At 39.4% G+C, this 22,557-nt stretch overlaps 3 protein-coding genes and 1 long non-coding RNA gene across 8 annotated transcripts in view; 3 read left to right on the top strand and 1 right to left on the bottom strand.

The window, feature by feature from the left end:
* Nucleotides 1-1,933, top strand: part of ttll10 (tubulin tyrosine ligase-like family, member 10) — a 36,490-nt gene extending 34,557 nt beyond the window's left edge. For all 5 annotated transcript variants that reach the window (XM_034086185.2, XM_034086184.2, XM_034086183.2 and 2 more), the window contains 3 exons: nt 632-748; nt 831-924; nt 1,105-1,933. In XM_034086185.2, the coding sequence (XP_033942076.1) occupies nt 632-748; nt 831-924; nt 1,105-1,640 (747 nt within the window). In that variant the 3' untranslated portion in view covers nt 1,641-1,933. The remainder of the gene's footprint in view (nt 1-631; nt 749-830; nt 925-1,104) is intronic.
* Nucleotides 1,934-2,321: 388 nt separating this feature from the next.
* Nucleotides 2,322-22,557, top strand: part of LOC117449782 (probable pleckstrin homology domain-containing family N member 1) — a 38,111-nt gene continuing 17,875 nt past the window's right edge. Inside the window, exons 1-2 of the mRNA XM_034087661.2 lie at nt 2,322-2,689; nt 4,951-5,086. Of these exons, the coding sequence (XP_033943552.1) occupies nt 2,595-2,689; nt 4,951-5,086 (231 nt within the window). The 5' untranslated portion in view covers nt 2,322-2,594. The remainder of the gene's footprint in view (nt 2,690-4,950; nt 5,087-22,557) is intronic.
* On the bottom strand, nt 9,522-13,817 carry LOC117449783 (uncharacterized). The gene is made up of 5 exons (XM_034087662.2): nt 13,403-13,817; nt 11,320-12,126; nt 10,851-11,006; nt 10,659-10,751; nt 9,522-10,396 (listed from the first exon to the last, which is right to left on the bottom strand). Exons 2-5 carry the CDS (start codon nt 11,491-11,493, stop codon nt 10,217-10,219), a joined length of 603 nt encoding a protein of 200 aa, XP_033943553.1. The 5' UTR covers nt 11,494-12,126; nt 13,403-13,817; the 3' UTR covers nt 9,522-10,216.
* Nucleotides 13,994-19,787, top strand: LOC117449784 (uncharacterized). Its single transcript, XR_004552501.2, has 4 exons — nt 13,994-16,132; nt 16,737-16,861; nt 16,962-17,095; nt 19,351-19,787. It is a non-coding gene; the product is annotated as an uncharacterized lncRNA (long non-coding RNA).

Here is a 22,557-nt window from a genome sequence, read left to right as displayed (position 1 = left end):
CAATTACTATTTTAATGGTGGTTGTTGGTGCTTGCAGCTAATTGGGATTGCATTTGGGCTTGCATGATCTCACTCCTGTCCGAGGATACATCATGTATACAATGGAACTAAATGTTTGTCCACAGTATAACAAATTGTACAATATGTATCCCTAAACTGCACCCACAAGTGAAATAGTATATAGACATACACATAGTTTATATGTATATATATATATATATATACTCTGACTTTTTTTTTGGCATACTGTACACACTATGCACTGTGACGTCTTTTTGACTTAGAAAGCAATGGCATTTTTGATATATTTAATGATATTTTAGACATAGACCTAACATGACTATACCCTTTTTTCATATTTTAGAAATAATATACTTAGTATTTTTTTCTGAACATTTCTATATACTATAATACGTTGTTTCTTTTGCACATTTTACACCAACTATGCTATTTACTTTGGGAATCTTTTCTACATAATAGGTCGGTTTCTTTGCATATTTTCTACATACTATACTATGTTGGTTTTTGTTACGATACAGTATATGCAATAGCACATCATAAATGAAAAAGGGCTACAGGTATGTCGCTTTGAAGTGTGATATGACCGACTGTTTCCCCTTCAATGCATCAGGAGCGCATGCAGCAGATCATGATGCAGTGTTTCCTAGCAGTCAAATCCAAACTAGACTGCAGACTGGGCTTCTTTGACTTAATTGGATGCGACTTTATGGTTGATGAGGACTTCAAGGTGGGTGAGACTTTGCTGAATATCTGAGAAGTGTTAATCTGCATGCTTTTGGACATGTTGTGTCTCTGTGTGATTATGATAGGTGTGGCTGTTGGAGATGAACTGTAACCCGGCTCTCCACACCAACTGTGAAGTGCTGAAGGAGGTGATACCGAGCACCGTGGAGGAGACACTGGGTGAGCCCACATGATTACCAAAACACTACATTGAACACGACAACCACATGTCAAAAAGCTCTCATTATCTCACTGCATGCACGGCAACGTCTTAGTTCCCTTTATCACACATGTAACTCTACTCATGTGAGACATCACCCAACATTTGTATTGACCTGCTGTCACTTCCTCGCGCTCTAGATTTAACTCTGGAGATCTTCAACAAGTGTCGCCTCAAGCAGAGAATTCTCCCTCTGGCCAGTCAGAGGGACTTTGTGCTGCTTTACACCATAGTGGCTCCTCCTGATTCGCTGCTGGGCTGCAGCAAGAGCAACACACATCCTGAGATCCTCCAGAAGAGCTCCAAAAAGACTGAACCCAGAAGATGTGAGTCAGGGACAGAAGACACAACGGTCCCCTCTCCATCCCCTGATGATGTCTCTGGCAGTGTTCAAGGACGGGGGGGGGCCAAGTCTGGCCAGCACTCCTCCACCTCGGTTCAGGGACCTCCACATGTACACAGCAGGCAGACTCTTAAGTATAAGAACCCCAAGCCTCCGGTCGAATTAAAGCCGAGTAAATGTACTTTGGATGACGGGGAGCATCAGCAGCAGAAGAGGATCGTCGTGACGCTGTCGTCACCAGGACCCTCCGTCCGTGGACCACCATTCCCTCCTGATGCTGGATCTCCTGTGAGTGGGAACAAACAGGAACGACAGCCCAGAGAGGATATTTAAGTTTGTGCGAGTAAAGAGGAACTGTGATGCATCGTGTGCAAACAGCTGGGATCTAAAAGGCCACATCTAAAAAAAGATCCACACTTCTGGTGCTGTTTGTCTGTGAGAAATAAACACTTAAATGTGACAACAAATAATGTATTAATGCTAAGTGGGTTCATGTTATTGTTGCTTTGTGTATTATTTCATTTTAAACACCTACAATTCCAATTTAAGAACAGGTGTGTCTTCTAATAGAAGAAAAAGGTGTTTTTATGCTGCTGCAACGCAAACATTTCCCAAATTGGGATCAATAAAGCACTTTGTATCTTCTTATCTTCTTGTTTACGGTCATCAAAGCACAACATATATCCAGTGGTTGCGTTACTTCACAGAAGACACTCAGACTGATTGTGTACAAACCCTCCCACTGTCTCACTGTAACTCTAACCAGTGAGATCAACACGGGACGGTTTAGTTTTGACTGCAGCGCTTCACCTCTGTTTCATCATAACTCATCATTATATTTAGCACTGCGTGTAAACACAGGCAGGACTGGTCCCATCTTTCCCAACAGGCTTGCTCCATCCACATGCTGAGGCTGGAAGCTTTAGATGACATTACAACTTGTTTGTATTTGTAATGCTGAAGAGTCAGCAGGTTGAGAAAAGGGGGAAGCTGCTCAGCCCTCAGACAGACAGGAAGGAAGGAACCGCTACTACGCGGCAACGCAACGAAACACACTTGAATTCCTCTTCAAAAGCTCAGACACCTTTTGGTTCTCTATGGAAACATGAACCACATGCTGACAACAAGGGGGAACTAGAGCTTAGCACCCCCCCCCCCCTCATCACCAGCACTCACTCAATATCCTCTTTTGGAGTTTTGCTGTTATCTCTTTTGGTTTGAGCGTGGCACACTCCCAGTGGGGCAGATGGTGCTCAGTGTTCGCACTAGAAGCTGAGACAGGCCGTTATGGGATGCTGCGGGGTGACCCAGAGGAACACTGGGGTGGACGAGGTGGGCCCGGATGAGATCGAGCTCCTGGAACTCTCTGGGGACAACCTGGGGTAAGACACAAGTTCAACTTTATATTATAAAGCTAAGATAGAGAAGATGGTGACTCTACACATATGACAGCAGTTGGATCCTAGAACAAACTGCAGTCACGGTTTACAGAGTTATAGAAAGCACTTTTTAGGAGGTTAGTTTAAATGTGGTGTTGTGTATCAAAGAGGAGGAAGCACTTCAGCTGCTTCTGTGTCAGTGGTTTTCTTTGGTATGTCATGCATCACATTTTGGAGCTGAACCCAAGGAGAGGTCCTTTTTAAAGCTGCAGTGTTTACAGGGTGCACACAATACATACTAATACATAATATAGTGAAGGAAATGTTCATTTATAAAGCTTTAGCTAGATTGAGCACACGTACAGTACAACATGTCCATATGAGTTGCCCTCATCAGAACCCTGAAAACAGCCAGGCAGGAGAACTGATTGGCTCTTATCTACTAAGCATGAGCTGGAGCTCGGCGATGCTGCACTGATGTGATTAGCAGATTACTGTAAGACAATGGCTGGAGCATGGGGGGTTTATTTAATGCAGAGGGGGACAATCCCAGCTCATTCTGAGGCGGGGGTATTAGCAGAGGCTAATCACAACAGTAGCTACTAGTCCTTATGTTTAATTATTACTACTGATGGTCACACACAGTGTTTGTTACAGTGGGGGCAGAACGCACCAAGAGAACTGATTCAAGTCATAGAAAAGTGCAGAAATACTCAAATAAAAGTCCTGTATTTACACTTTTGTCCAAAAGTACGTATCAAAATATACTTACAGTACCAAAGTGAAACTACACATTATGCAGAATGTCAGAATAATTAATATCACATGCATAATTGGAATTATTTACACATCATATTTGCTTTTTAATTATATTTACTGCTTGGTAACTAATGGAACAATTAAGTTGTATCTTTACCCATAATATTACAGCATGATGTATTTGGAGATTGTATTTTTAATAATCCAAATATATTATATTAAATGTAATCTGTAAAGTAACTGGTATTTACTGTGAGAAAAAAAGGAAATACGCACCATCATGTCACTGGTAATGTAGGCCTTTATGAACAGCTTTAACAAACACTCGTATCAATGTAAACAAAAACATAACCTTGTTTCTTAAGAATGTAACATCTTATCTACTTCCTGTTAATATATCTTTTTTTAAGATTGTAGCTCCGGGTGTATCATCTATTGTGTGTAGATCCTCTGCCTCCTTTTATGAATTGCATTGTGGGGAAATTGTTTACATCATTAGAAATCAACAATGTGTGTATTAATGGTGCATGCTTACTGATCTTTCTCTTTTTGTGTATGTTCATAAACCTGCTCAGAATGATTTTTTGCAACATAGGCAACAAAACATGGGGGAGCGGAGTCAGCAGGTGTGTCTGTCTGTGTAATCTGATAATGTCTGTCTGCTGGGGGGGGGGGGGGGGGGTCAATACAAGCATTTCAATGCTAAAATGCTGCTCTTCAAATTCTATTCATTGACTTTAGGGCTCTCTGTAGGCTGTATAGTATGTCGTAACACATGATGGGGACCATTTCTATGAAGACGACATCTACAGTGTGGTGCATCATGGAGGCATTCATAGTGATTCATAAATACAAATAATGCTTGAAATATTTTTAGTGGCATATATGCTCTTGACTAATTATAAACCTGACTAAATAAATCTTCATTTTTAATACATTTTAACTGCATGCAATCGCCAAAACACACCTCGACAATTAACTGTATTAAGGACATTTAGTGTGCTATATTGTTATTGAAGTGTCATAAGTGTCATGCATTTAAATGAATACATGCTTCAATATAACTGATTATTATGTTTTATATATACATATGTATTTACTATGAATGCCTATCACTCAAATTTGATCTTAATAAAGAGTGTAAAAGTGTTATTATGATGCATTTTTTCTAAAAAGGTCATAGTATGTGTTTCATTGAAAGGTCATAGTTTATCATTCAAAAGTTATAGTAGTATGTCATAAGGGAAAGAGTCATTGTGTATCCAGTCCATTAGAAAACATAAACATAGGCCTACAAACATAATGTTATGATAGCTTCTCTCCAGTAGGCCGTGTCTTTGCGCTGCAGAACCAAACAGAATATGAACGTAAACATGCGTGAAGCGGCACGTCCATCACCACGAGCTGAGCCCACATCCGTGCTGCAGGGAGGTCACGAAGCTAGCCATGCAAAACATGTCTGATGAAATGTGGTGACATGAATGTTTGATGAAACGTGTTTTCAGGTTGTGGAGTCTGGGAGAGGCCAGGCTGCAGCTGTCAGTGAGGCACAGCAGAGAGGAGCAGCAGCCCCCCCCGCTAAAACTACCTCCACCACCCCCACCACCGCGCTACGCCTCAACACGACACCTGGAGAAAGAGGTCATTGCTTGTGTGTGTGTGTGTGTGTGTGTGTGTGTGTGTGGTGTGTGTGTGTGTGTGTGTGTGTGTGTGTGTGTGTGTGTGTGTGTGTGTGTGTGTGTGTGTGTGTGTGTGTGTGTGTGTGTGTGTGTGTGTGTGTGTGTGTGTGTGTGTGTGTGTGTGTGTGTGTGTGTGTGTGTGTGTGTGTGTGTGTGTGTGTGCATGCGTGCGTGTGTGTGTGTGTGTGTGTATTTCACAGTAAGAACTCAGGGTGTTTCTTATGGCTAAACACTGTAACTCTTCTCCATGTGGCTAGATGTGCCTCACATGAATATCAACAGTTTCCACTCTGCTGGTGTTGCAACCCAGTCTCACGGCATTTCGTGTTCACCAACACGATTTTCAATCTATTGATTCGTGTTCACCAACACGATTTGCCCTTTTTTCGTGTTGCACAGCACCATTTTAAAAGCAATGTATTTCTACTGGTAATGTGTTTCGTGCCTGCAAGGCAAGGCAAGGCAAGGCAAGTTTATTTATATAGCACTTTTCGACGCAGGGTAATTCAAAGTGCTTTACAAAAAAGAAATGAAAGACATTAAGCATTGCAGGCTGCAGCACGTCTTTTTCTCCGGTCGGGTCGTGGAAGACCGGAAGCTGTGTGGTTCATAAAAACATGTTCTTACTCAATATCAAGCCACAGTTATTGCTTTTATTTTAAATCGTATAATTTCGTACTTTTGTTGTCGTCTGTGAGGAAAATAAATGGGGCTCAGAGCCTCAGGATACTGAAATCTGTATTTTTAAATATTTTTTCCTTCTAATTTGTTATTCTTTTAAAAATAACACACTGTTATTTACTCACCAATAACACACAATTATCCTTGCTTTTATTTATTGGTTTAATTCCATAATCTCGGGCTTTTTTGGTGTCCGTCAGGAACTGAATTTCAAAATAAAAATAACCGGAAACAGACGTAGGCCTATAAGGGACATTTCGAGCATCATTGCGATTGTCAACATTTCTGAGTTTAGGATGGCCGAAGACACTACACTACCCATAATCCCAAGCTATCATTTAGGACTACAGTCCCCGTAAGGTTACGCAGAGCGTCAAACAGCTGTGTGAAATGGAACGAAACCACGCCAGACTATCCAAAACTGGAATCGAACACTCCCCCAGAACTACACATGCTGGCTATTGTGTTTCGCAAAATGTTCTGTGCTTTCACATAATTTTACAGCATATTGCTATACTATTTCAGACTCAGTATTTACATTCTTACATTCAAAGAAAATCAGTAATATCTTTAAAAACTACAGTCCTTTTATATCAGCTGTGCACCGTTATGGTGTAAATATAATCTATCTGTGAATTAGATCAAATGTAAAAGTCAGCCGAATTAGTGTTGATACTGCAAGGAGACGTATTGTGTGAAGAGAAATTGAAGATGTTGTTTAATTGTTGATATAGTTATGATCCACGTCAAGTATTCAGTTTCGGCGGCATTTCTTCTAGTTTTTCCAAAGGTCTTCTCATCAGGGCTCTCTAAATAAAGAACTACGGCAGATCTGTAATATGTAATGCAGCCGAACCGTCTATTACAATGCCGTTATGTGATGACTTTCAAAGAGAAAAGCAAGAGCACTCGGAATTAAGTATTATTTTATTCTTTTAAAATGTTTTCCGGATTTCATATAATATAAACACCAAATCCCAGCATGCATTGCGGCTAACACATCCAATCAGCGAGCTTAAAACCATAGCTGAGGATCTTGGGTAATCGCTCGAAATGCCTACGTCTGTTTCCGGTTATATTTATATTTATGAAATTCAGTTCCTGACAGACGCCAAAAAAGCACGAGATTATGGAATTAAACCAATAAATAAAAGCAAGGATAATTGTGTGTTATTGGTGAGTAAATAACAGTGTGTTATTTTGAAAAGAATAACAAATTAGAAGCAAAAAAAGATTTAAAAAATACAGATTTCAGTATCCTGAGGCTCTGAGCCCCATTTATTTTCCTCACAGACGGCAACAAAAGTCCGAAATTATACGATTTAAAATAAAAGCAATAATTGTGGCTTGATATTGAGTAAGGACATGTTCTTATGAACCACACAGCTTCCGGTCTTCCACGACCCGACCGGAGAAAAAGACGTGCTGCAGCCTGCAGGCACGAAACACATTACCAGTAGAAATACATTGCTTTTAAAATCGTGCTGTGCAACACGAAAAAAAGGGGCAAATCGTGTTGGTGAACACGAATCAATAGATTACAAATCGTGTTGGTGAACACGAAATGCCGTGAGACTGGGTTGGGTATTTGTGTTGAGGCCAGACTGTTTACACCAGGGGTCTCCAACCTTTCTCCACCTGAGAGCTACTTTGAAAAAATGAAAGTGCCCAAGAGCTACTTGCATCGCATCGCTTACATTTATTCACATAGCACTCATCAGTTGAATTAAGCTACTATTGTGTGAAATTGCAATACCTAAAGCTTATCTAAAATCTTAACTTCACATCAAGGTCCAAGAAAACGACAATTTCTAACATATTAATATGGACAACATAGTAAGTACATCACTGAAGATTCACATACATGTCCAAGAGAAAAATACAATGTTTTCACTTCTTAGTATGGCTCACATAGTAAATACATCGCCTTAATCACCACCTTGCAAGCATCAATGGCACGTGTAAAATAAGTGCATTCACTCTTTTTTACAGTTAGTGAGATGAATGGCGCTGCATGGAGTCCACCATACAGGTGTATGCTGGACCCACTTAGGTTCACTAATAGAGTCATTTACATGTTCATCAGTCGGTCTTGTTCTGTATTTAGATTTCATTCATGCCAGAAAAAGCTGCTTCACAAAGGGATGTATACAGAACCAAATAAAGCAGACATGTTCAGTGCTGCTTGGTGAATGTTCTTATAGTTTTCTGGGCGTATACAAGGCTCCAGAAATGTTGTGAGTTTTGCTGAGACTTAAGCTGAACATGATTTTGGAGATGTATAACCTCCATCTCCATCTCCACAGGATTGACACTGAACAGTGCAGCCATCTTTTCTTCTTCTTCGTGTTGACATGAAATTATAAACCATAATTAATCAATTGTATAGGTCTAGCCTCCCTATATCTGTGTGTGACATTTTTCCATCCTCAAAAACAAAAAACTAATACAGCTGCAGTCTAGCTGCAGCTTCTAGCAACGGTCTTCTGTTAAAAAAAAGGACACTGAATGTCCTGAATGTGGCATCACACACATGACTTGAGTCTGAACACAGCAGACAAGGAGTATTTACAACAGCATTATAAAAACAAAAATAGTGCATTTGGGTGCACACTTACATTCTCTGTCTTACTGTTACATGAATCCCATGAATGTATGAGATTAAGTTAGCTTCATTATATTTCAGTGATTAAGTGAATAATACAATTTCTATCGGGTCACTATCAGCCTGTCACTCATTATTTTCAGGAGGGGGCGGGGCTTGGAGGAACGGAGAGGAGACGGTGATCGCGGAAGCTTTCCTCCTGCCTATCGAAAGCCTAAAGTGCCACTATTCGCCCGTTTAAAACGCGCGTTTTTCGTAAAAAACGCCAGTTTTTCGCGCGTAAAACGCGCGTTTTACGCGCGTTCTCGACGCGTATAAAATGATAATGAGCCCCTCCTTCTGATTTCCATAGCCACTAAGTTTAAAGTGTCTTTAACCAATCAGTGAAGAGTAAAGCCAGACCAAAGCAATCTGTAGTTGAAAAGTTCTTGACATTTTTAGGCTTTGCTGTAAATTGTATATTATTCCAGATTCAGGGATGAAACAAATTTTCCTTTGAATATAATCAATAAATCAAACAATATAAAATATATATATAAAAAATACAATTGCCTTACCCTTTTCCTTAACCCTATGGAGTATAAGGATATTTTCTCGATATGTAGACGTCTCCTTAAATCACTTTTTAAATGTACTTATAACATGGCACCCCATATGTTACTTATCAAAATATTCAGGACACTCTCTGGTCTTGCTAGAGATGCAAGTCACTCACCTTAGAGCACTGTCTTATGAGATACTTAGCTGAAAATGAGAAATCCGATTTTTGGAAAACCATAGGTGAAAACACATTTACTCATCTCATCTATTTTTTGGGGCGTTCTAGATTTGGTTTTCAAAAGTAGTGAAATAATATGAATTACACTATAGGCCTATATAGATTAAATGAAATGTTATTCATGTGTAAAATAGTTCCATCCCTCTGCTTTCACCACAGAAAAGTTTCATCAGGACTGATTCATCACTTCATATTCCATACCAAGGTTCATGTGATGTGTACAAATACGAATTGAGCATTAGAACTTTCTTTTTTTTCAACCAACAATTTATGTTATTATAAGAAACTGTAAAATCTCAATATTTACAATATCAGAACTTTTTCAACCAACTATTCATTATAAATGAATGCCTGTGAGACATGTCATCTCTGAAAATGATTAGACATGCATAACTTCTACAGTGAAGATCGGTCATACTGTAAGTGCAACTTCTGAACACAACACTTTTTCGCAAATGTTTTACAATGCATAATTATTATAAAACCTTGGTTTTAGAAACCGTACCATGTAACAATGGGAACTGTGAGTGAGTGCAACAAAGTGTCTACTCTGGGATGAACAGCTGGGTTCTCAGTTTATTCACTTTTGGGCTCATCTTTTTCCCCTCAAGCTCCATCAATACTTTTTGCACAACTTCAAAAGTGGATTGCAGTTATTTCTGATATCTTAAGTTCAGTCAGACAACTCACGTGTTTCTTTAACATGTTTATTAGAAGCAGCATATAGTTGCGTTTGGCGATTAGGCTCGGGCATCATCATCACTCCACAGATATACATAGCACGATGAGTGATGATCAAATAACTAACCCCCGAGCCTACAGGTGGAAGCTGGGGTGGTGGTGGGGCAGCAAGCAGCAGTGACGTGGAAGTAGCTGCAGCTATAGTAGCAGCAGCAAGCAATGCATGGAGAGAGATCTGGCAGGTTAAATAGAGCAGCATATTAAGGAGACTCTGTTTGGTTGGTTGCAGAGTGGCAAGGGGGCTTTATGTATGAATGCAGCGTAAGTGCTCGAGTTGACTGCCTGCACTAGCTCGCAGGCATTTCAGTGCGTATATGACCCCGAAGAGCATGGCAAAAGCTGTCGCAACCCAGGGCAAGGCGCTGAGGACCTCTGATTCTTCGATGAGAACCTTGACGTCTTTGGGTCGATGAAACTGATCCTCTTTCCCAGTGACAAAGGTTTCCATTGTTGCCTGCCTCAGCGTCCTGCATATCATGCAAAAAAAAGGGGAATGGATGAGGACCACAGAGTGTAGTTCAACAGGCCTGAGGCGCAAATGTTTCCCCAAGATTGCAGCTACCTTTTACAAATACAAGATTAGAGTGGATAGATGAAAAGGAAAGTTCTCAGTTCAGTCGGCTCAAGAGGTCATCACAAATGACTATCTTTCTAACCAAGCAGTTATTTGCATGCAGTACAAATATGTTTTCTTTTATGAACAAACTTCTTGTGAGTGAGAGGTCTTACCTGGAATTCTTTGATGAGATGGTCAACAGGTTCACCCAGGTAGACCATTAGAGATTTGAGGATGCATGCTCTTCTGATGGCGATGTCCACAGTCTGAGTAAGAACAGATATATATATATATAATAAATCAAATGCAAGAAAAAGGACGATTCAGCCACTGATCCCACAGATAAAAAACTCATTCATAGATACCTCATCCAAAACCTGCAAGATCCCGGTGGTCTTCTGTTTCACAACTCCTCCCCTGCTCCTGATGACCTGCGGCAGTTTGGTGGAGTGTTTGTCCAACTGCGCCAAGAACTTTGTCTCCAATGGAAATGTTGTTATGCGCATGAACTCAGCATTTACCTAGAAAATATAAGCAGCATAGAAAACAAAAAATACTGAGAATTTATAATACACATATTTTTTATAAAGAGCCAACGGTTTGATTAAAAGTACTCCAAGTCAGCTTGTATGAATGTAACATTTAAATGAATTAATCCACATATTGAAAACCACCACCAAATAAAGACACTAAGAGTAATAGATGTAAAGCTTATATATATTCAAAAATAAACGTCAACATATTTGCCTTGGCTGTCTATAGTTGTTAGTTAGTTGGGCCCTCATTTCTTCTCCACTACAGGCTTACAATCAAGGTGTTCATCAAAATAATTACCTCTTCCATGTGAAAAAGTGCAGGCCACTGCTCCAAGAGGCCTTCAATGCTTGGCCTCTGATGCACTATTTCTTGTCTTCGGTATCCAAACGCCTTCGCCATCTTTTCTTTTATTGATTGCCGGTTGTTTCTTTTCTGTTGTTCTGCCAAAAGGGAAATTGTCTCTTGCTCCATGCTTTCTGGAGTCTCACCAATCGACAAGGATGCAAAATGGTTGGCCTCAGCTCGCCTGGCTCTCTTTAAATTCTTCGCAGGGTAGGACTCTTCTTGAGACTTGGTCTTCAACGAGTTCACAGCAAGCTCTGCAGATGATTTGAGCTTGGTGTCAGTCTAGATTGGTTCTTTGTGTACTCTACATTTCCTCTCTGTAATTGACATTCTGTGTCATAGGAGAAGACCGGGATAGGAAACACTTTAGGCCACTGCTGTGTTCTTAATGATTCCGAGGAAGAGCCGCTAAGTAGTACTGTGTCATCGGTATTCACAGATTCAGAGGAGTCTTCACTGTACAGTCCACTTGTAGGGGTACTATTTAAATGGTATCTCAACTGGGTACAAGACCACAGTTGGAGAATCGGAGTCTAATTCGACAACTTTGATCAATGTTAAATCTTTAATCGCATGTGTAGATGTAAGATTAACAAATGTGTTCCCAAAATCAGTGTCCAATCCACATGAATTCTTGACCTCCTCAATGAGCTCTTCCATTGAGTTGGGAATCCCATTTCGAAGCTCCAGTCTGACGCTGTTGTGGTCATTCAAGATGATCAGCAATCGAACAGGTGGTTCAATATCAGCCATGGCGCTCTAAGAGAAAGAGAAATAGAGAGATGTGAAGAGGGAATTAATGAAATGCAGGTGTACACTCAATACATTCTTTCTTTTCAAATTGCATTGTACTTTACAAAGTATTACATACAAAGTTCATATATATATATATATATATATTAGGGCTGTCAAACGATTACATTTTTTTAAATCAGATTAATCACAGCTTAAAAATGTATTAATCATGATTAATCACCATTCGAACTATGTCCAAAATATGCCATTTCTTTATGTATATTGTTGTGGGAATGGAAAGATAAATGAAAGAAGGCGGATATATCCATTTAACATTGTTCTGTGTGTCAAAATGAAAGACAGCCCACTAAAATTCGTTACTCAAAGCCTATACTTTATTTTAGGACAGTGGTCAACATTTTGGTGATGTAAAAATATATAACACAATGTTGTAAACTCAAGTTACATTTACAATATCTTTATCAATTGAACTCGAAAATTAAAATATAAGTCGCTCGTCAATATGAAAGAAACACACTTACTCTGTCCTTAAATTGACGTTTAACACCAGAATTTCTACTCTGGTAATACATACAAATGTATAGTCTTATCTATTTATTTACAATATAAAACACGCAGCCCGCCTGTTCATACTGTTTACAGGCCACCAAGCCTCAGTTAAGAAAAGGTAAAGTTAATATACTTAATGTTTGTCGGAATATATTTACCTTTGAATCTGGCCATGACTCATGCTGGTAGACCGCTAACGCTAGCATTCTTTATTCAGACATTGACTTTAGCCTGTAGTCATGGGTGGGTAGTGTTTTTACAGTCCACTAGCTCAGTTAAGAACATTTAACGTTACAGTTAATGTTGTGTTGAGAAATATATGCTCTGCTGAGTGTTCTTCACTGGATAATGCGTGGTCTGAATAAAGAATGCTAAACGTTAGCGCATGCTAAACATTAGCACAAGCTAAACGTTAGCGCATGCTAAACATTAGCGCAAGCTTTTACGGCCTACTCAGTCAGAGTCACGGCCAGACACACGTAGGCTAACGTTTCCCATAAGTAACGTTACATTTTCTTAACTGAGCTACCGGACTGTAGTAACGTTAGCCACCCATAACTCAAAGCGGGCTAAAGGCTAAAGCTAATGTCTGAATAAAGCATGCTAGCGTTAGCTTATAAGGGCTATCAACAGCCGGTAAGACCCACAGCCAGAGTCAACGGAAGATATACTCAGACAAGCGTTAACGTTTCGGTATTATATTAATATATATACATTAGTTTATCCTTACCAGTATCACATGTGCTTGTTTTCCAAGTGTCAAAGACTGGAGGCGGATGAAGTCTGCTGGTTACGACGATTACCTCTGTCACTACCATGGTCACTACCGAACTGCCCGATCTGTACTGCCTATGTGCGAGATGGTCTGCTACATACGGCAACCCAAATGGGACACTTGACACAGTGGCCTTTGGCAAAGCAGAAAAAGAACACCCGACAATATTAATCTGAACGAGAGAGATTAGTTAGTTAGTTATTGTTATTACAACGTGACTTCTCTATTATTTAACAACTCTTTTTATTGGGTTCTTTTATTTTGGGTTAAGTAGATTGTCAGAATAAGTGAGAAATTGATTTAACTTCTGTTAGACAGCTATCATACTGAATAAATATTTACAGTGAATGTATGCAAAAATATATGGCATTAATAATGTATAATCTAATTACATTAACTGTGAATGTTTCATTTTATTTCAAATGAAATAAAATTACATGAACAAGTTGATTCAAGAATAAATCTCTGTTATTAGATCAATACTTTTCTTATATGACTATTATTGCTACATTTGAAAGGTCTTTACCAGTTTTGGAATTATATATATATAGCACCTTCTGCCATCCCATCTCTACTGACAATCATTAACACTTAGATTTTATATTTATATTCACTGTTGGATGCTGGACCTAAGATTTTCAACGACATAATTACTCTGTTGCTATGTTAGATCATTACCCAGTTTTCTCTATCATCAACACAAATAGGAAGTGAGTATATTTTCCAGGTGGTGCTTTGGTAAAGCAGACTGGGAGAAATGTAGAATTTTCTGTAAGGAGTCAGCACAATTGTTAGCATTAGAAGGAAGTATAGAGGAGTGCTCAAATCAAATCAAATCACAATGCACATTAAAGAAGCAGCAAATAAAACTATACCAAAAAGAACAACAGAGGGTAGGAAGAAAGTGGTGCCGTGGTGGAATGAGGAATGTAGCAGAGCTATTAAAGAACAAAACAAGGTATTCAGTAACTACAGACATAGCATTAACATCACACTTGTGTAAATGGATGGAGAAGATGACATATAGCCATGTCTTAGAACAAAGAGGGTTGCTGAGTAATTTCCAGACTGGTTTTCGCAAAGGAAGATCCACAATGCTTTGGTTAGAGTGATCAATGAGGTGGGAATACAGTGTGAAGACACTGAAAATGAAAGAGGTTATGGCAATAGTATATTTTGACATTGAAAAGGCTTATGACTCTATGTGGAGGGATGGGTTACTCATCAAATTAAGTGACAGGTGACAGTAACAGTGACAGTAACAGGATCATGGCTCAGACAGGAAATTCAGAGTTCAAGTAGGGGCAGAGGTTTCGAAAGACTTCAATATAGAAAATGGTATTCCCCAAGGGAGTTCAATCAGCCTGATATTATTTAACATTATGATAAATGACATATTGACTAAGTTGGACGGATGCATCAAACCTGCGTTGTAGATGACGGGGACATATGGATAAGGGGAATAAATGTTCCAGAAGTGGTCATACAACTGGGGTTTCAAACTGTCAGCAAGCACATCTTGCTTCATGACATTTACAAATAAACGCAAGATGGAGACTGAGAAGCTTACAGTATATGGAAAGCCGATGAATGAGGTCAATGCATTTCAATATCTGGGGCTATGGTTAGATAGTAAATGTACATGGAAAACCCATATTAAACATTTGGAAACAAAATCCCAAAAAGTTTTGAACTTATTAAGAGCAGTGGCTGGATGAGACTGGGGGGCAGACAAACAGGCACTAATTGACATCTATAGGGCAATTATGAGGACAACTCTGGATTACGGGTGTATAATATATGCAGCAGCAGCAAAAACGTCATTACTAAATATTTATAGATTACAATATAAAGCGATACGGTTGTGTATAGGTGCAATTAAGTCAATAATTATCACAATTACCTCAAAATATACACAGATGGTTCTAAGAACAAGAGTGTGTTGGAGTTGGTATATATATCCCAGACTTTAAAATATTGATTTCAAGAAGAACGTCAGATCAATTATCACTCAGTGTGCAACAGAAATGCTGGCTGTAATAATAGGATTACAGTGGGTTGAAGAGGTCAGACCAGATAGGGTGGTGATATGCACAGATTCATTATCCATTTAAAAAAGTATACAGTCAACAACAACTGTCAGAGAAGAATTACTCATAGAACTTAATCTAGGAAATCATGATAGCTAGACTCAGACTGGATCACACAGCATTGAATGTTACTCTATGTCATAGGAACTGTGGATTTAAAAAAAATGTGGAACATATCATATTACACTGCAACATGTACAAAACAGAGAGGGAAAAACTAAGAGACAGGGTCAGAGAGGCAGGAAGGGAGTGGAGCCTGATGGGGATACTGGGAACAGAAGGTGAGGGGGTAAGAGCTACCAGGAAGGCCATTCTTAAGTATTTGAGTGAAAAAGGATTGATTGGAAGAATTTAAAACAACGTAAACACAGTGGTATAATTCCACAAGTGCTGATAGGATGATATGTTGATACACGCTCTTGTACAGTAGGGGGCGGTATGCACCTTAAAGTTGTTTGCAATCCGCCAAAAAACCGAGAGAAGAAGAAGAAGAAGAAGAAGAAGAAGAAGAAGAAGAACGATTATACATCCATGGAACGACCAGACACATGGCAGCAACGTTCCCTCTGCTTCATTAATTTCTCCTGTTCAACAGGTTAGTAGTGTGGACACCGATTATGTTATATTTCGATCTAAGAAGTGTGTTTGAAACTGTTTTATGTGTAGTTTAATGTCATTCTGTGAGCTACGCCACTAGCGTGTGGCTAATGGCGTCCGCTAGCTTCTTTAGCACAGGCTGTTGCCCCCTGAATAATGAAACATGTTACCATGTGTATGACTCCCGTGCACTAGTCTGGCTTACATTTAAAGTTTATTCTGTTTGTATAAATATGTGAAATGCTGGTCTGAGGTCATAATTGTTCATATTATTTAAATGCTAAAGCGCTAATGCTATGCTAATGGTGTGCCTGTACAACATAGCCATGTTAAAGTGACTACAGTCAACCGGAGGGTGTGTTATCTGTAATCGCTGTATTATATACTGTAAATGAAAAAGGCTTTAATCCTTCATGAAAGTCATAATATGGCATGTGGATTTATGTCCATTTTTGATTAGAGACAAATATGTCATACGGTTATTTTGATATGCTAAATGTATGTTTACATTCTCAGTTAGCGTCAGGCCTCACTGAGGCGAAGTATTGAGGTAGAAAGCTGGTGAAGCCATTTCCTGCTGTCATTATATTCTGTTTGCACAGATAATAAACCTGGTTGGCACGAAGGAAGTCGTTTTCATTCGACACAACGCAGAGATACATGTGGCGTCAATCCAGACCGGTTACACAAAGAATGATTAGATAAATAGAGAAAACAGATATAATTTGTAAGTGAATTTATTAATTTGTTTAATACATTCTGGCTAGAACGACCACACAGACGGCAGCAACTTTCCCTCTGCTTCATTCTTTTCTCCTGATCAACAGGCTTATTATCTGATTACCAGCTCTGCACAGCGGACTTGTAACACTAGCAGCAGTGGAGATGGAGCATCAGAACCTGGAGGCTTCGACTCTCCTGAAGAAGAAGAATACAGCAACAAGGATCCATTTGAAGATAGGTAAATATTACAGTAATAGTGTACTTGCATTGTGTGGGTGTAAAGGTGTAACTTTGGTTTGATAAGTGGGGGGGGGGGGACACAGAACAGGGGGCAATGAAACATTTTCTCAATTTAATTCCATTTCCTGCCTTTCTACAAATATATTGGGGACTATAGTGTTAACAAATCCAAGAAAAATGTGTAGTGTATATAATCAGTGTGCACACATCTAGTATCCTATCCATGTGAACCTGTTTTATTTGTGATGACCTCACATCCTCTAGGGGGGGTACTAGTATATATATTTCAATCATCAAAATCCATTAGAATATGCTCACAAGCAATAACACATATTTGATCAACTCCTCTCTCCTATCTTTATCTTACCTAGTCTGCATTCTTTCTTTTTATTTATGCATATTTTACTAATCACTCCCCTTTCAAATTGTGTTTTTTATTTTGTACTGACCTATTGCACACAGTGGAATGATTTATTAACTAATTTTATATACAACTAATATTACATAGATGGAAATGATGACCAAATCTCCCTGAGCTGACGTTATCTCTCTCAGTCCCACAGGAGAGAGCTCTCCCTCTCCTTATTGTTGAAACGGCTTCTAATTCGGGTTGCCAGAAACTGACCATGATCAAAATCGATTATTCGGCAGCCCTGGCGAATAATAATCGATTATCCGTGAAGTTGGTAATGGCCGGCTGCTGCGTCTTTCTCTGTAACCTCTTTGGCGTGCTTCGCACTCAAATGCGAACGCATTGTTGAGGTTGAGCTGTGATAGACCAACGTCTTTTCGCAGAGCTTGCATTTAACTTCCTTTGGACTTGTAAGTTCGAAGTAGTTCCACGAGGAGGAACTCTTTTTACCTGCCGCTTTGTTCATCTTTAGTCGCACGTGTGAGGGAGAGGGGGGGTGGGGGCGGTGTGTAGCTGCTGCAGCAGCAGGCTGCTCTGCACGCAGGCTTCCTCCAAGTTTACAGTAAAACAAACTGGTGGTGTGACCAATGGCCATTTACAATTATTAATACTATTACTATTATTAGCATATATATATATATATATATATATATATATTTTTTTTTTGGTTGAAACTAAGCCAGAAAAAAAAAATATATATATATATATATATATATATAAATCAAATCGATTTTTAAAAATAATATTCGATTATGGAGACTGTAACGAATATTCGAATAATCGCTGGCATCCCTACTTCTAATCTCCGTTAGCTCCGAGCTAGCACCAAATACTAACAACGGCCCATTCCCAAACTGCCCCCTACCCCTCCGTTTGCACGTTCACGCGGAGGGTCCGCCATATTGAGGGCTGTTCCAAACCAACGAGTGTGGAGGGGGAGTGGGCTCTCAAGCCCTCAAACAGCGAGTCTGCAGCGGTGCTGACTTGAGACCGGTCTCTAACTGACCGGAGTCACGCTGTGTGTGTCCTCAGGAAACAAGCTGTTTACAAGTAGTTCCAGCAAACATCCACTGATAAACTGCGATGTTAACAACCTCATGATAACCTCATATGTTTTTAACTTAAGATCAAACCTGTGTTTAGTCTAGACAATGGTAAATGTGTGCATTTTATTATAAAGTTGTGTATATTTACAGACCGTTGCAAAAACTAAGAAGCTTATAAACATCAGGTTTAAAACTAAAAGAGCTTTGAAACACAATGAAAGATGTTTGGAGTTTTATTTGAGTTATTCATTTAAACTTTTTGTCAAAGAGATGCTGATTTGAAACCGTTGTTACATACAGTTACGGCACTTCCTGTTTGTGCCGGAGAGGGGAGGCCGTCCCAAAGCTTGCTGCTGTATTTACTCCCTCCATCTGACAGGAGGGAGCCTCGTTGAGCTGCGAGTGTGGCTACAGGCGGAGTTCACTCCGTCACGGAGGGGTAGGGTCGAGGGAGTGGTTTGGGATTGGGCCAACGTCTCTTTCTATCTCTCACACGCTCCTCCTCCTCCTCCTCCTCCTCCTCCTCCTCCTCCTCCTCCTCCTCCTCCTCCTCCTCCTCCTCCTCCTTAGTCTTAGTCCATGAGCTGGACTAAGGCATTTGTTTTCAATTCTCTACAAGAATACTATAGGTAGTTGCACAGTTTGTGCGAGAGTAAGTTGTTTTCTTCTCCTCCTCCTCCTCCTCCTCCAGAGAGAGAGAGAGAATTTTATTTTGAGTTATGCTTGAGAAACATTCCACTTGAACTTTATTTTAACAAACTTAGTAGTAATTATTGTCCTATATATTTTTTTCAGATTTCACAGCTTTCTGGGCCTAGCAGCAAGAACCTCCATCTGTCCCTGCCCCCAGGTCAAGATCTACCGTGGCTCAAGGGCCTTCACCACCAAGGACCAGAGGACCATCATCACTACAGTGGCCTCCATCTGCCACAAGATTAAGATACACCTCGGTACAAAGGCCTCCACCACAGCCATCACGATCAACCCAGCCAGCAAAGAAGTCTCGCCTAGCAGACGTACCTCCCACATGGCCACCAGCATCAACCTGGGACAATCACACCTACCTACCTCCCTCCGACACAGCCACCAGCAGCCCATGCACCATCACCTACACAGCAGCCAGACCCCCTGTCCTGGAAGACAGACAAAGACCATGACACTGCTCCCCTTGTCTTTACATTTATAATGAATAGTTGGTTGAAAAAGTTCTGATATTGTAAATATTGAGATTTTACAGTTTCTTATGTTAACATAAATTGTTGGTTGAAAAAAAAAAAAGTTCTAATGCTCAATTTGTATTTGTACACATCACATGAACCTTGGTGTGGAATATGAAGTGATGAATCAGTCCTGATGAAACTTTTCTGTGGTGAAAGCAGAGGGATGGAACTATTTTACACATGAATAACATTTCATTTAATCTATATAGGCCTATAGTGTAATTCATATTATTTCACTACTTTTGTAAACCAAATCTAAAACGCCCCAAAAAATAGATGAGATGAGTAAATGTGTTTTCACCTATGGTTTTCAGGTTTTCCAAAAATCGGATTTCTCATTTTCAGCTAAGTATCTCATAAGACAGTGCTCTAAGGTGAGTGACTTGCATCTCTAGCAAGACCAGAGAGTGTCCTGAATATTTTGATAAGTAACATATGGGGTGCCATGTTATAAGTACATTTAAAAGGTGATTTAAGGAGACTTCTACATATCGAGAAAATATCCTTATACTCCATAGGGTTAAGGAAAAGGGTAAGGCAATTGTATTTTTTATATATATATTTTATATTGTTTGATTTATTGATTATATTCAAAGGAAAATTAGTTTCATCCCTGAATCTGGAATAATATACAATTTACAGCAAAGCCTAAAAATGTCAAGAACTTTTCAACTACAGATTGCTTTGGTCTGGCTTTACTCTTCACTGATTGGTTAAAGACACTTTAAACTTAGTGGCTATGGAAATCAGAAGGAGGGGCTCATTATCATATTAAAAAAACGCGCGTTTTAAACGGGCGAATAGTGGCACTTTAGGCTTTCGATACCTTCACAAACTGTCCACGCGTATTTATCAACTGAAAATAGCAAGAGGACATTCATACTCTGCAATCCAAGACTTGATTAAATCCACCAAAAACCTGACATTACGATAACGAGTGTTTTTCAAAAACACAAATCCCTCCCTGTGTGTCTCTGAGCCGCAGCGACGCGGCCTGATTCAGAGCGGGTCATTCTGCTGTTGGTTCTGACTGGTGCTGCTGGAGAAAGCAGACTGCTCCGTGTGTGGTGTCGCTGTGCCGCTGTCACGTCTGTTCCTTGATCTCTGCGTCACGGACCAATTTTATATTCGTGTGACAGAAAGAATTCTAAAATAAAAAAACGTTATTGTCCGGCCGTGGCCGAAAAATCAAGAAGCAACGTTACTACGCTATAATCGATAATCGAGCGACGAGCTACTGAAAAGCTGCCCGCGAGCTACCGGTAGATCGCGATCGACGTGTTGGAGACCCCTGGTTTACACACTGTAGGAATTTCCATGACAAAGGGGAGAGATTCTGCGTTCCCTGTTTGGTGTGAGTCAATCTCTTCAGGAAATAGGCAACAAGTCCTCCAACACATATGACCAAATGGGTCGATTGTTCAAGCGCTTAATACGACCTATAATTACGTTTTTAAAGTTGTCGGCCTCTAGTGCTCCCGTTGAATGCAAACGTTACAGAGGGTCGTTTATTCACAAATAACCCTCTCTGTAAAATCCTAAATTGTAGGATAATTTGGCCATTAAAACGCTTTTTGATTAGATTTCTAGCGAGAAGTGTATATTGTACTTTTAGAATCCACGTCCAGTCAATATGTAGGATCTATAGTTTGATAGATATTACGAAGATGATTTGAGGTTTCGTCAGGAGAACGTGTATATGCGGCAAGCTTCCATGTAAAGTTACGAGTTGAAAACAGCATTTCCGGTCTCGACGTTTTCATAATAAAACCAATGATCAAATGATTTAACAGTGATATCTGCAGTACTTATCCACTAAAAAACATCAGTTTATCCTTGTTAATTATACGACATTAATTGTTTTAAATTGTGTACAATGCTTTTGTGTTTTTCCCATAGATTTTTCTCTTTCGATTCTGATAGACACATTTCTTTTTTCAGAGGTTTTGATAGGCTAAAATCACGCCGCAATGCACGTCGGGATATGGTGTTTATGTGATATGAAATAGGAAAACATTTAAAAAAAATCTTGCTTTTCTCTTTGAAAGTCATCACATAACGGCATTGTAATACACGGTTCGGCTGCATTAAATATTACATATCTGCCCTAGATATGTATTTATAGAGCCCTGATCAGAAGACCTTTTGACAAACTGGAAGAGATGCCGCCAAAACTGAATACGTGACGTGGACCATAAATATATCAACAATTAAACAACATCTTCCATTTCTTTTCACACAATACGTCTCCTTGCAGTATCAACACTAATTCGGCTGACTTTTATATTTGATCCAATTAGTAGATAGTCTGTATTTACACCATAACGGTGCACAGCTGATAGAAAGGGACTTTTTTGTAGTTTTTAAAGATATTAATGATTTTCTGAACTATCTTTCCAACTCCTCATGCAGTTGACTGTTACAGGTCTATACAAGTTCATGGTACAATGCATAAGCTTCACATCGAGAGACTGAAACTGTATTTTCCTTTACCGTTCTGTTTTAATTTCACAATATTATGTTTTATTAACTAGACCACTGGTTTTCTAAATCGCACCTCCTAGTGGTTAAAGCACGTTATTGAATTTAGTTGTTGAATAAGTTATATTTGATAAAAACATTTAAATATTAAGAGTAGCCTACATACAAAATAGGGGTCAATGATAGAAATATAGAATAGAAAATATCAAGAAGATACTGTAGTGATCTCTACAATAAAACAGTTTAGCGCAGGACGTCCAAAGATATTAACAGGAGGATGTGCAAAACAGACAAACTGATA

Source organism: Pseudochaenichthys georgianus, chromosome 7, assembly GCF_902827115.2.
Source record: "Pseudochaenichthys georgianus chromosome 7, fPseGeo1.2, whole genome shotgun sequence".
NCBI lineage: Eukaryota > Metazoa > Chordata > Actinopteri > Perciformes > Channichthyidae > Pseudochaenichthys > Pseudochaenichthys georgianus.
Note: the sequence above shows the minus strand (reverse complement) of the source record. Positions and strands in the feature narration are given on the sequence as shown.

What these genes read in the sequence shown, in the direction of transcription:
- LOC117449783 (XM_034087662.2), bottom strand. Translation starts at nt 11,493, where the DNA reads ATGGAGCAAGAGACAATTTCCCTTTTGGCAGAACAACAGAAAAGAAAC. An exon ending in TCTTGCAGGTTTTGGATGAG is followed by an intron (nt 10,752 to 10,850) that starts GTATCTATGAAT and finishes GTTCTTACTCAG; the next exon opens with ACTGTGGACATCGCCATCAG. An exon ending in ATCTCATCAAAGAATTCCAG is followed by an intron (nt 10,397 to 10,658) that starts GTAAGACCTCTC and finishes CATGATATGCAG; the next exon opens with GACGCTGAGGCAGGCAACAA.